We start from the raw sequence: 14,639 nt of genomic DNA, 5'->3' as shown, positions 1-14,639 counted from the left end.
ATTTGACTTTAAAAGCCAACGCGAGCGAGCTATTAATCTCAACATGAGTGATAAAGAATGTAAATCCAAGAAGTTTATGTAAGTTTTCCCTCCTGCAGCAAATAACTACACATTGAGAGCTAATTAGTGCAGTAAGCTTTGATACCTGGCGTAGAGTGTCGTTTTTAAGCAGCCCCAGCAAACTCTTTGATGGAATAACTCTACAGTCTAACCGAGTAGCAAGTGACTGCAAGCTACAAAGTGCTGAACAGGTTGCTGTCTCACTGCAAGTGGAACACAAGAACGCCTTTTTTCCCTGCCTACTTCTCTGCCTCTTTGTTCGGCGTCCTTGATCTCTCTCTCTCTCTCCTCTCTCCTCTCGCTCACGCAGCAGCCAGCATGGCAAATTGCAAAAGGATTTTTATTTCCCACCTTGGCTCTATTATTTCAGAAAAAAAAACAAAAAAAAAACAGGACACACAGCCAACCAACTTATTTGTTACAGTGCAGCTTTTAGTTTTTCATAAATTTAGTCTACACCAAAGGTTTCTGGTCATACTGCTTCCAACCCAAATGTCTCATTTTGTGATGTCCTTAATCCACACAATGCTCCACTCTCTGTGGGATCCTGCCAGTTTGGTCTACACTTGTTTCTTGGTTCCTTTTTGGTGGATGAGCCATGATATCGCACTCAGCTTAAACCCCTGCTGTGTCCTGTCTCTGGACAAATAAGGCTGTGATCTGTTCTGGGTTATGCCTGCTGAGGCTGCCCTCAGTTGGACCATAATGCTAATATTTCCCACAGGTCATTTTATTTGATGGCACTCTGTGGGCTATCTCAGGCTAGTATTATAAGGCATTAATGTTCTCCAAAGAGCATGTGCTGACAGAGAGATTCTAGCAGCTTCCATTTCTGATGAACATTTTCCTTTCTGCTTCAGAGTTAGGGGTCCGATTATATCATTACAAGTTGAATATGTATGTACATTCCGCAAAGATACATCCATTAACCCATACGTCATCATCCTCTGTTGATCTCATACCTTGTGTGCTCTTCAGGATGTGACGTTAAAAGCTATACCATCTGCTGAGAACCACACAAAATTGAGTTGTGTCTAATACATGATAAACTATTAAACTACAGACAATAATTCCTTGCAGACACACAGTTTCACATTAGATAGTAATTTAGTATATGAAAACTGCATAGATGAGAAAAAAATATTACAGCATTTTTTTCCCCTTCTCTTCCAACTGAGACAATGGGCATTTAACAGAGGAAAAGAAGAAGTATGTATAATTACCACTGAGGTCACACTCTTGATATTCTTTCTGAAAATTTGAAAACACAGAAAATCACACTTTACAGTTTTCTACAAATGGTAGAAATTTTATTGGCTGATTCCAGTATGCATGATAAGGGAAATTATTGATATAAATTGCAATTGTTGAACATACCATGCATTAATAAACACTTTAAAATGTTATGGTCCACTGTCATTCGATTTTTTCTTTCTTTCTTGTTCCTTTGTGTTTTCACTTTTTCATTTTTGCTGTCTCCTGTACTTCTCTTTCTGCTCTAGCTCCTACTAATGCTCAATTGACACTGAGCAAAAGCCTAATCACAGCAGACTGATAAGAAGCATACTATTCAATAAATATGCTCACCAGGCACTTTGCTATGCACACATTTTGCCTTCAGAACTACCTTAATTCTTTGTGGCACAGATTCAACAAATTGCTGGAAACATTCCTCAGATATTTTGGTTCATATTGACATGATAGCACCTGAGTGAGCATCACACAATTTTGTCTGCTGCACATCCATGATGCAACTGTCCCATTCCACTGCATACCAAAGGTGCTCTACTGTTTTCCAATTTTTTTGTGAGCCTGTGTCAATTATAGCCTCAGTTTCTTGTTCTTAGCTGACACGAGTAGCGCTGGGCATGGTCTTCTGCTGCTGTAGGCCATCTGCTTCAAGGTTCAACGTTTTGTGCATTCAGAGACGCTCTTCTGCACACCTTGGTTGCAACGAGAGTTTCTTTGAGTTACTATTAGCTTCCTGAGGGAAAATCTCAGTAGATCAGCAGTTTCTGAAATAATCAGACGAGCCCATCTGTCACCAACAATCATGCCACCCTCAATGTCACCTAAATAATCTTTCTTCACTTTGACCATGTCTACATGCACTGAGTTGCTGCCATATGATTGGCTGATTAGATGTTTTTGTTAAAGAGTAGTTGAACTGGTGTACCTAATAAGTATGTAAGTCTGTATATTGAGAGATTTAACTTTAAATATTGTTGATACATTGAGTTTTAGTGACATTTTGCATATTCTTACACCAGTTCTGCTATTGCTATAAAGGATCTGGAAGAAAAATCCACTGCTGATGCTCAGGAGGGAAAGCAGCGTAACAGCCAACAAATAAAAACTCTATTGTTTAGTAAAAAAGTAAAGATGACAATAATTCAAAAAAGTAAGGAAAAAAAAAGAAAAAAGGAGAAACCTAAAATATTGCAATGAAAGTTGAAAGAAAATTAAAAGTCCAGAAAGCAGTGGGAGTCTGGAGAGTCTAACAGGGAAAAGAATATTTAAATATCCAAACTAGTTCAAAAGGCAGCAGGTGGGCACAGATAGTGTTGGTGCAGAGTGAGTTCATTGCAAAAAGAACTCTCTTGCTATGAAAAACAGAAGAGCTTTAAAAGCATCAGCCTATATCCTGGTCAAGAAGGCACTGGTGAAAAAAAGAACTGATTTCAGTCGAATGATCCAGTCTTGGTGAAGATGAGTGCATTTGCACTGAATACTCTTGTGTAGGCCTGTGGTTGTAAGTCATTCAGTTATAGTAAAATGCATTTTACTAAAACTCACACTTTAATGTAGTTTCTAAGTAATAAACTCTGGTGCTTAATTGTCGTATCTAAGTTTCCTGGAAAAGTTCATAGGAAAGCTGGATAACAAGACCTTTTTAAGATTTAATTTTGATGACTGAAATGTTCAGAAATGTAACAAAGCACGTGATTACTAAGTTTAGAGGCATGTTTAAAAAAAAAGCACAATCTAAACAGTGATAGGAGAAATAAGGTGAGAACGTTTGTTTTCAAGATGATCTTATGTAAAATTGGTTGCCCTTCTGCTCTCATCTATAAGTTCCAGTGATCTTTTATTGCTCAAAGGGTTTGCATTTGCACAGTCATTTTTTAGTCTTAATGACTCAAAATGCCATATTTACCTTTTCACATCTATATTCATTCAGCATTTTAATTACACTGCATCCGTACCTATGGCCCACTTAGAATCTCTAATTAAACTGTGGAAGGCAGCTGGAGGAAACCACACAGGTACACCGAGAAAAGGCCACACAGTAAGACACCAACTGACAATTTGAACCCAGAACTGTCATGGTCCTGGGTCTCCAACCCAGTGCTTTTCGGTTTTATGGACTTTTTGAAGATTAGCTGTTTTCAAAGTCAGGAGCCTTGTTCCGTGAGCCTTGGGGATCAGGACTGTCCAGCTTTTGGTCAGCCGTTCCAAGTGTATCTCATCCATTAGCAGCTGCCACATTTGTGCTGGCAGGTGCTCATGGAGTGCAGTTAGCTTCTTCAGCCAGAAGGTGTGAATCATGTCTAACTCTTCATATATGAGACTTTTTCTTGGATTCTGCCACTGTGACGGTTACTGGATCCTGAGCTTAGTTATTTGTTAGTTTAGTTATTTGAGTTCTGTTCTTGGCTATTGTTTACTTAGCATTTAATCCTTCTTTCAATTCTCAGGCTTCCCCTGTGTTTCCCATGTCTTGTCAAGTGTCTGTCATAAAACAGCTGTTTTATGATATCTTGGTAATGTAGCTGGCATCTAGCTGCTCTGCCATTCAATGTACCAGTTGTTCTTGGGGCTTGGTACCCAATCTTGGAGTGTGGGGATGATGACATCTGTCCCCTGACCTGATGTTAAGGCCCCCCCCCCCCCTTGCCGTAGCATTTGTGTTGTACCTCATCAGTCTTTAGTTGTGATAGCAGTTGCTTCTTGTGGATGTTGAAACACTGAGCTACTCATTGTTTTGATGTTAGTCTGGATGTTGAGTGTTGAAGAAACTTCATGTAACCCCTTTCACTGTAGCATTCCAACAATTCCTTATTCTTATCCCTTGTCCACTTAAGCCATCATTAGTATGTCCTGGTTCCTCAACACCTGAAGTGGACATTGTGTGGCCTGGGACCCTTACTGGATGCCCTGGCTGGGATTTAAAACCCCTGGCATATTATTCCAAAGTCAGCAGTCTTACACACACACAATAAGTAATTTGTGTAAAAAGACATAGCTGAAACTATTTAAGTAAATGACAATGGAAGTAAAGCTAGACACAAGATACAAAAGACCAGCAGCTACCAAAATAAAACAGGAAGTAAGACACAACTACACAGGGGAACAAGATTAACTTGACACAGTGAGCGCTGAAAGACAAAAGGCAAACACAGAGATAAGACTGATGGAGGGACAGAAAGGGAACAGAGGGAACTAACTGAAAACAAACCCCACAAAATCATCAGTAACTAAAACTAACAAGAACTAAAGACTTCACATATAAAGGAATACCACAGAGGTAAACTTCAAGCAACAAAGCAAAGAATAAAGAACTCACAAGGAACCCAAACATAAATCATACTGTAACTATGAACTTTCAAAAAATTCAAAACCCCAGGTCCAAGACCCGGGGGCTATGGCACATGGAGAGAGATATTTGGATGCACCTTTGAAGAACGTGTTTATTCTGCTTTATTGCCTCATGCAAGGAATACCAGCAATCAAACACAAGAAAAATAAAGCATGACCTAAATAAAGCATAAACTACAACTGATTAGTCTTACGAGAAGGCTACCACACAGACAATTCATAACCTGCTTGAATTTTACAGATGCTGGAATTATTGTTACATTTGATCAAATCTATACATATAAATACAATTCAGTAGCTATGTTGAGCATGTAGTGTGCTTGTACCATGTTGCCTAGCCTGCCATGAAACTGCAAATAAAAATGAAACCTAACCCTTTACAGATTTATCACTTTGAAACTGGCTTGAAAATTTTGCTGTAAGGTCATGCTCCTTTGTGGCTTTGCAAACCTCTGCATATCTCCATATCTCTGCTGGTATATCCATTCAAATATCAAAATGATACCAGTAATTATGTCCTTTGAAAACAGAAGTTGTCTCTCGAAAACGACACAAGCTTCTTTTTTACACTCTGCATCAACCTTCCTATTTGTGCCATTAAATGTTAACCTGCAGGTGCAGTGAAGGTACACCCGCCTGTTTGGTTTGGCATGTGAATGGGGCGCAGATAACGATAACAAGCAGGCCAAAATGTTATTGAGAACTTACAGAGATGTGTGAGCTGGATTCATATTTGTGAAGGACTGGATTTGGCTCATGGCTGTTCTCCTCAATAAGGCAGTGCTTCTTGCTCAACTCCCACAGGTACTTTTAGTGACTTTTAGGAGCAGGAAAACTAATTTAAACAGTCACGTACAGAATCTGAGCTGATGTTTGCTTTAATGATTTTATGCAATGCCAGAGAAGAAAATCTGGGGATATTTCTTGGTTAATGGGTTTGAAACAAGCTCATGCTTGGAGCTGGGTATAATGTAGAAATATTTTATTGCAAATTTTGACTGCTTGTCATGGACGTGCTCTTTGAAATACCGTGGGGAGCACTTAAGTGTGATTGTTTGATTTGAGAGAAAGAGATCGAAAGAAGAGGCAGACATAGAGAGCCCTATTGGCATTGCTTCCCTCTAATCCTCTTTGCGCTACACCTGGCTGGCATATTAATGATGGGGAAATGACCTAGATTTCTTTCTAAGCACAGTCATACTCAACAACACAAAACAGAATGAATCAGTTAGTTGAATTTTATTTTGTGAGATTTTCTGTCAGCGCTGAATCCCAGAAAGCACCAAGGATAGACATTTACTCTTGATAAAAGATGGCCTCTAAGACTACAAAAGGAACTCAGATTGCAATTGTCTGAGCTTCTTCAGTGGCTACATAATGAATGCAATTGGTACTTTCACAGAGAAGCTGCAAGATTCATCACATCAGAGAGCACATTGATGATATCATTTGATATCACTTGCCCCCTCCTTAGATAAACCGTTTACGACTAAGAAAATAGAAGAATCCACACTTTGACATGTTTAAAGCTAGCATAACATGGACAGTAGAGCTATTTTTACAGTTTCTGTATTTAGATTCTTCTCTTGTTCACATGGGATTGCAGCTTGCTCTTTAATTCACTGCGGCAATGCTCCACAACTGACAAAATCTTTGTGGAAAGATAAAGGGTGGACTTGTGTGGGCGCTTGGGTCTATTTAACTTTTTGCAGAAGCAATCAGAGAGAACACTGCAGTCGCTGCTTAATATGGCAACAGCTCTATCTATGTGATGGGCCCTCTGAGCTGCACTCTGAGTTGTCTCTCTGGAGACAACTCATTTTCAAATCTAACTGTATTTGGATGGCTGCAGGAGACAGCTGCAGAGTGCAAGTGTCCATCTTCTGTGCAGTGACTCTGTAGAAATTAAAGGCAACTTCTAAAACTTTTTAAACACCAGCTTTTAAAAAACAAACAAACAAACAAACAAACAAAACCCATAATTTTCATTACTTTGCGTTTGTCCTTTGAGTGGGCATGTCTGTTTCTGTGCATTTGTTATTCAGGAAGATTCAGTATTTACCAAGGTGATACAAATAAATGAATAATCCCATTGAATCGACATAGAAAACCAATTTTTGCTCAAATACTTTGCTCAAAGGATTTTTTTTTTTATATCTCCTCTTTCCTCCCCATCCCTTCACTAGACCTCTCCTCATCCCCTGTTTCCTCTTTACTCATCTATAAACATGGAAGAATGTTAGTCTCTCACCTCCCTCTCCAGAAATAAATTCAATAGGACACAGAGGAGCAGAAAGAAATGCCAATCTGCACCTGTTTCGGGAGGAAGAAGCTGAGGCACAGAGGGCAGCCAGAACTGATCCAGAGGGATGCAGGAGGCAAAACCTCTTAATCCCTGTGACATTTTAGCTTAGACCTCTCATCAAAGCCTGTGGGCTGCTGTGCTGCCCAGGAAAAAGCGAAGGTTGGAGGACGGCGAGGCGGGGTGTTTGTGAGAGACTGAATGAGATGAAGGTTGAAGGACGGACGGACAGACAGGCAGGCTGACAGATGGGCAGAGATTGTCAAACACAGACAAGCAGATGTTGGGTGAGTATAATGAGAGAAATGCTAAAAAGCTGCAATTCTTGGTGTAGTTGAATTGCTGATTAAAACTGTGGAAGGCTTGACAACGAGGCTGGTTTCTCCTCATTTGCTTGTCTGCATCACATTTTCTTTGTTCAAAATGCAAACATCACCATATTCTGAGATAATGCCCTCTGCATACTGAATCCCTAGTGATGCCTTACCCAGAGGCTCAGTGGTATCTAACTTCAGTGCTAAATTTGTGCCTCACAGCCTACTGGGCCTTGGCTCTTCCCTATGGGCATGGTTACTGTAATACCCTACAAAACAGCAGCATGCCTACCTTTATCTGTCCCCACCTTGAACATACCCTTTCTGCCCATATCATTCCACTGCACACCACCTCGTCCTCCGCCTGGATTCTTCCAAGCATGGAAATCCCTGCAGGGTTGGACTAGGTGCCAAATGTTCCTGCAGGACTAAAAGAGGGAGAAGTAAAATCACTACGAGTTCAATTTAAAACAGAAATAACAAACATGCATACCTGACCATCAGCATGTTTCAGATGATTTTTAGTCTTTCACTTAGCCAGTTTACACCTTCTCCTTTGTGCTAGTTATCACTAAATGAAGCTGTATGTGCTGTGTGAAACTTTGTTCACCTTTAATATGAGTTAAAAGTGTGAAGGTCCCTCACTGCTCACTGGATGCTTGCCTGCTTCTGGCTGAAAAATAAAGAATTGAGGATCAGACAAACAGGAGATTATAGCACAAAAGAGACTTATTTTTATCTCAAGCCTTACAAAAACAAGTTAGATAATCAAATGTAAAGAAGAATGTCCCTTAGAAGGCCCATGGTAATGTCCTGCATCCAAATGGGAGGAGGACAAAAAAAAAAAAAAAAAGAGTACATGAAACAACTTGATTACATACTTTGGGTGACTTTCAAACCCTGTGTGGGTGTGATGAAATACCTTGGCTGTTCACTGCAACAGCCGAAGCAAGGTGAATGCAGTGAAGTTTTTGTTTCAGCATGAATGATGCTTGACTGAGGTCATTCACTCATTTCAATATGGCCCAGGTGAATACCTAAGCATTTCATTTACGCTCAGTGTTTGCTCTGAAGATTACATTATTAATCCACAAAGACAGGGGATTATGGTTTGTGATCCATCTGATTCAGAAGGGACAGCTGGGACAAACTAAATTGAGGTCATAATATTATAGGACAGATTTTGTGTCTTTTGATCTCCATCTAGATTTGTAATGGCATCCGTAGCTTACAGTAGCTGCAGGTGGATGGACCTATATTTCACCGCGGATAAACCACACGTTTAATGCATTGTGTCATTCAACATAAATAAAGGAAGACTTCTTTGGAAGAGTTCTTTGGAGGTTTATTTAAGGCTCCTTTTATTTTACTCATACATGTCTTTCCCCCCCTTTTTCTTTCACACCCACAAATCAGCCCATAGATATTCTCACTTAGACATCTTCTCCAGGCTGTGTGGGTGCGAGCAAACTGACATCTCCCCCAACCCCTTCTTTGATACCACCTGTCAGAGTGAGACAATTCTACCTTTTACTATTCCTACCATCTCGAAGCCATACTAACTCAACACAGTATGTACTATAGGAATTAATTACTATGCTAGAAAAAGCTACTTTCAGGTGCTCCCTTATTCACAAGGAATCGCTACAGCAGGTAGCTTCACATATTTGGTTTGGAAGACTTTTTTTTTTTTTCTTTTACACCAAATAAAACCTACTCCCTTCCTGACACAACCCCAAGAGATTTGTGTCTCCTCCCAGACTGGAGCATTTGCTTATTAGGCGAATATGTAACCCACCACGCTGCACAGCCACTAAATAACCAACATGGTAATGTGTTTAATTTTGGCAGTCAACTAACCATATTGTGACTTCAACTTAACAAAGAGACAGTTTTGTTTCCAGTTTAGCTTCTCTTTTAAATGGTGAGTTTTTTTTTAAGCTTTTAAATAAGTTCTAGTTCTGTTTTGTTTTTTTGTTTTTTTTTATCATAATATGCATGGACGAGATTTAAAAGGGTCAGACGTATTAAAATACGACAGTCATGAAAACTTTTCCCACACATATGCAATCATTGCTTTTTAAAAATGTATTTAATTTATCTTTGACCACTGGGCGGCACTCAAGCGCGCATCCTGACCTGTCTACAGGGTGTCGCCATACAGCTCACACACAAAGGCTGCATAATATCTACATAATTTGTAAGATGTGTGGACAGCTTCAAAGTTTCCAGCCTCATAACGAAATGAATAAAATATTCAAGCATTTTCTCACTTCTTGTATTAGGCTTACGATTAATCGCAACAAACTAACTACTACTACTAGTATTGACACTAATTAATTTTCTTTTAAACAACTGGAACGTCGCTTTGTGTTTTACTTTGGCAAACAAAATGAAATTTATCTGGTGCTTTTAAACGGAATAGACTCCAGCAGAGGAATTAAATTGTGTGATATAAAGATAAAAAAAAAAAATGGAAACAGTGTGACTGAAACAAATTGATTGAGAAATACAATTCTGAAGGAATTAACAAATCCAACATCAGAAATAGACTAAAATTGGAATTTCTTTTCGGTGCACCGTGTTTTAATTAATCTTACAAACGCTATTTCAGTGGTTTAATTTGTTGAGCTATTCCCTCATTTCCTGAAAACCGACTAATCATTGTTCATCTAATTAACTTAGGTCCTTGAATTCTGGGGAATATGTTAAAATAGGAAAGCTGAACAAGTTTCAGGACGTGCGTTTAGCTATTGGATGGCGGATCGTGTGAGTGCCAAGCAACGGTGAAGGCAAACTAGTCGTCCCGCCTCCTCTAACCACATTGCAAAGTTGTAATTGGATGTCAGACGTGTCATTCCTCGTTCTCCCAGGTTAGGTTGCTCTGCACCGTAAAGATGCTCAATTGATGGGCGTACAGAGCTGTGCAGGAACGGGAGATACCCTCCTTCATTGTAACAAAACAAAAACCATGTTCTCTCCCGGTTATTCCTCAGCTTGTTGCTGCTTTTTCCGCGACACCCTTCCTGGACCCCAGCTATTTTTTTATTTATTTTTACTCCCCGTGCTCGTTGACACGCGGGTCTGGTGATGCTATTGCGGCGTTTTAATGGGAAAAAAGCTCATGAGAGGAAAAACAACACAAGGTAGTGTATCCCAGTAGCGCTACATATTGTGTTTATTTGTTTAATCCGGATGAGATGCTCGCTTGCTTGTGATCTTTCTTGTGTTATTTGCGGAGTCGAACAGTGCAGCTAGCCTACTTTGGGAGAATGAGGTAAAAAAAAAAAAAAAAAATGCACCTGCCGTGAAGACAACGGAGAAACCGGAGCGCATGGAGATCTGTTCCCCGGACCCCAGATTATTGGACAGTCGCACCTTGTTACGCCGCCATGGAGCAGTTTTTTTTTTTTTTTTTTTTAATATCTGCATCTTGTAATATTTACTCGTCGCTGGGCTTTAAACCCACCCGAGGATGAGGATGACAGCTGATCGCCCCTCCTCTCCCCGGACTTCAATAAAAACGCGCTCCAGCTGAACGCGCTGCCATCGATTGGAAGCCAGGCTCTCCGTTTCGGCTGTGTTTAACAATAGATGGAGCGCGGAGGGCTGTGACATTTGGCTGATTGCCACCCTGACCTTTACCCCCCCACACACACTACCGTCCAGTTACCTTTACGACTCCCAATCTTACAGAGGTTTCACCGGCATTCGCCTTTCATTTGTGCGCATCTGGAAATATATTAAATCATCCACCTGCAGAAACGCTACGCCCGACCACCTCTCCTCTTGGAAACTACACTTCTCTTACTCTTTGATACTTTGCGCTAAACCCGTGCTCGTGGATGATCCTTGAGTAGCGATAAAACCGTTGTGGTGTCAACGTGGGCTTGAGCTTTAGGGGATTTGTGTAGATTATCGCCGGACTGCTATTTTATTCCCACGTTCACATTCTTAACAGAACCCGGCGGCTTTTGATCAGCAGCCTTTTCCCTGCTTTCCCGGACGCTTGTAAAACTCCAGCGGGGAAGCCTCAAGCCACGGTTTTCGTATTGGGGAGGGGAGGACAACGGGTTGCTTTCATAAACGATGACTGCCACAGAGGTGTTTGCACCCAGATCTGAGGATACAACGAGTTTGGCGCTGCTGGCACCCCGTGGATGTAGGGGAACGAGACGCGCCTCGGGGCTGTAGTTAACACTCCCTGTTTACACGCAGGGATGCAGTCGCTGTGACTGGGAGAGGGAGTCCTTCAGCAGAGCAGCGAACAGCCCGAAACACAACACAGCAGCGCCCGAACAGACAGCAGCCTTCCGGACTCGTTTCAACAATCTACCGGGCGGCTACCGGAGGATGTTTCAGCAAGGATGCTGCGCTTCCCCGTGAAGAAGATCCGGAAGCAGTTCAAGCTCCTGCTGCTGCTGGTACTGCTCACCTCGGCCGTGTGGTTCACCTACCTGCACATCAACCAGGGCAAGACCATCAAACTACACTTCAACTACGGAAAAGGTAGTTTTTTGTTTGTTTGTTTGTTTTTTTTTAAGAGAAACCTGTCGATTGGTCTCAAGTATCAAAGTTTTCTAAGAGGAGTGTTGAACTAACTCCCTTAAGAGATTTAACAGCCCTTTTATGAATACTCTTGTAATACCATTAACTAAAGTAACATTGCTATAAAGTCAGCACCAAGTGTAGTGAGCTTCTGTAGGAATATCGTAGGAAAAGTGAGATGGACTCAGTAGGGATCATAATGCCACATAGTCTCTAAACAGTTCATCGATATATGTCAGATGTTTTCATACAACAACTGCTCTTCTGGCTTTCACATATTGTTCTCCTTTGTTTGGTGTGATGTGTAGGACCCGATATATTACAACAAGAAGTAAGCCTCTCATGCAGAGAGTGTCCCATAAATTAACAATAGGTTTCTTTCTCTGGGCTAAGAAAAGAGCACCTCTTCATCTGTCCGGGTCGAAAGGCAGGCCCTCGCCTTCAACATTAATAATCAAAGGGCTGATCGTGAAGGTGGCTTCAGAGGTCACAGGCATGCCTGAAAAATATTAGAGGGTGGGCAGTGCAGTGAGAGGCAGATTTCCACCTGCTGCTGTTATGCTTCTTATTACCAAGGCTTGATTGCGTTTATCCACTGTGCACAGCAGTAGCGGCTGGTTGTAACAGTAGATGATGCTGAGCGTTGCAGGAATGGCTGATGATAAAAAGTACTGATACAAAGTCTTGGAACTAATATACCACCAGCGAGCCCACTACAGATTTAACACTGGGTGATGGTGTGCTCATATCTCTTGCAGCTGTCTGTGTAAGGTGATATCCAATGATTATAATGTCCTTGAAAGAGTGGACACTGTCCATGCATGTGCACCCACGGCTGATTGACAAACTGGGATCATTCCATTGTGTCTGATCTCAGCCGTGGGGTTTTCCCAGCAACAGACCAGATATAGTTTTGTGAGGATGAGCATCCTGAACTCTATGGAGGGCTAAAGGGTGCTTGATTTCATTTATTTACTGCAGCTAAGTTAGTTGTTATGTTGCATCAAGATGTTCAATGCAAATGCAATCCAGTGTTGTATTCCTACAGTGTCACTTTTATGAAGCAAATATTATTCGATTCTGTAGGTGTACTGCAGACCACGCAAGGAGTAAAATATGTATATTTTACTGTTATTCTCACAAAGGTCAAATTTATTGCAAATATGTCGTGATTTTGTACCCACAAATTATGTTCACATATATGAAAACTTTTAATACTTGTGATTTGCATCCTTTAGCGTTTGTGACTTTGCTGTTGCTGCAGTGTCATTGCTGATTTGGGTGTTAATTAGCCCAAGAGCGTGGCAGTTCCTTTCATTGCGTGAAATTGCAGACCTCACCGTGCATAGATATTTTCGGTGTTGCTCTGCTCATCTTTTTAAGGGTTTCCTTAACAAACTGCCTTTGTGACGTGTCTGCTGCGGAAAGAAGCTGTTATGCTGTGCAGTGCTAGTCTATGTGTCTAATTGACTGTCTTCCTTTTTGCAGGCATCTGAGCAGGTCAACTTACTTAACCTCTTATGAATAACATGTCCCTTCTTGCACTAAGGGTTTCTAAGTGAGATGTAGCTATTACTGAAAATGGGGCTCTATGAAGTGTGTAAATATTCATACTGGGCTGCCAATTTTTTCTCCACACAATCTTCAATTGATTCTTAGTAGTGAGATGAGGCAGGTAGAAATAATGGAAATAATGGAATTTCCTTTTTGGCCTAAATCTGCCATTATTTCAGTATAAAATGACACTTTGTCAAATTTCCATTCTGGTTGTCCTTACTTTGGGGGAAACTAGATTAATTTTGACCCAATCTTCTCCATCTGCAAGCACAAGAGACAGTTTTTTTTCTTTTCTTTTTGTAGTTCTTCATCTGCTAGATAAAGTGTTACTGGCTGATGAGCAGTGGGCCTATGAGAAACATAAGCACGAAGAGCCCAGCTGAGGCCATTCCCACTTAATTGTGAATAATGATGTGAAAAGACACATCTTGATAGTTTCACAAAAAGGCTGAAAAGTGAGAATCCAGTTTTAACATGGTAACAGAAAGGTTGAACTCTGTCTGATAAGAGTCTTTGTGCAGCAGAGAAAGAAAAAGGCTTTCAGTAGGTGTTGATGGCCTTGAGCAAGCTTCTTTTACAAATGTTATTTGGTTTTACCTAGCAACTTACAGTTTGCATGGTGTAAATAAACCAAATTATAAGGACATTTTGGATATTTTATCTGAGCTGTTTTTCACTGGTCCGCTTGTGGAAATCCGTTGTTTTTGGTGAGGGGGCTACGTGATAGAGCGTGCTGGTAGCAGGAGGTAGGACACATGGCGCCCACTTGCTCACTGGGAATTCAGTGGAGTATTAACTGTGCTATCCTCACATGGGTGCAGTCACACATCACACAGACCTTGTACAAGAGAGTTGGCATGTTAAAGACCAGCTGATGTTCGATCTGACCACATATGCATTGGAAGTGTCATTAGGCCTTTTTGGTTCAGGATTGTCATCATTCAGAGCACTAAGTCAGCTGCAGCTGTGTTGAAATGGATCATCATTCTCTGTCACTAAATTATTAACTACAGGATGGGTCTGTGTGATAGACCAATGGCAAGATGGTGATGGTCCATTTACCTTTTTATGATTTTATAGCATTTAAGGTTTAAGCATGAGGAGAAATATTGATTCTCTCACAGATGGCACATAGGACAAGTAGTTTGTAAAGAGAGGGATAAAATTTGAGTAGACTTTTTAAAAAAAAAAACATTTTTTTCCCAACCCAGTGGAGCCTCTTTAAAAAAGAAACTGCAGGTCAGGATGCTTTTTTTTCT

At 40.7% G+C, this 14,639-nt stretch overlaps 1 protein-coding gene across 1 annotated transcript in view; it reads left to right on the top strand.

The window, feature by feature from the left end:
* Positions 1 to 11,312: 11,312 nt before the first annotated feature.
* The window catches only part of b4galnt4a (beta-1,4-N-acetyl-galactosaminyl transferase 4a), a 146,515-nt gene continuing 143,188 nt past the window's right edge, over positions 11,313 to 14,639 (top strand). The window contains exon 1 of the mRNA XM_030732400.1: positions 11,313 to 11,784. Within this exon, the coding sequence (XP_030588260.1) occupies positions 11,643 to 11,784 (142 nt within the window). The 5' untranslated portion in view covers positions 11,313 to 11,642. The remainder of the gene's footprint in view (positions 11,785 to 14,639) is intronic.

The sequence above is a fragment of the Archocentrus centrarchus genome, chromosome 6 (assembly GCF_007364275.1).
Source record: "Archocentrus centrarchus isolate MPI-CPG fArcCen1 chromosome 6, fArcCen1, whole genome shotgun sequence".
Taxonomy (NCBI): domain Eukaryota; kingdom Metazoa; phylum Chordata; class Actinopteri; order Cichliformes; family Cichlidae; genus Archocentrus; species Archocentrus centrarchus.
The sequence above is the reverse complement of the archived record's forward strand: the minus strand, read 5'-3'. Positions and strand labels throughout refer to the sequence as shown.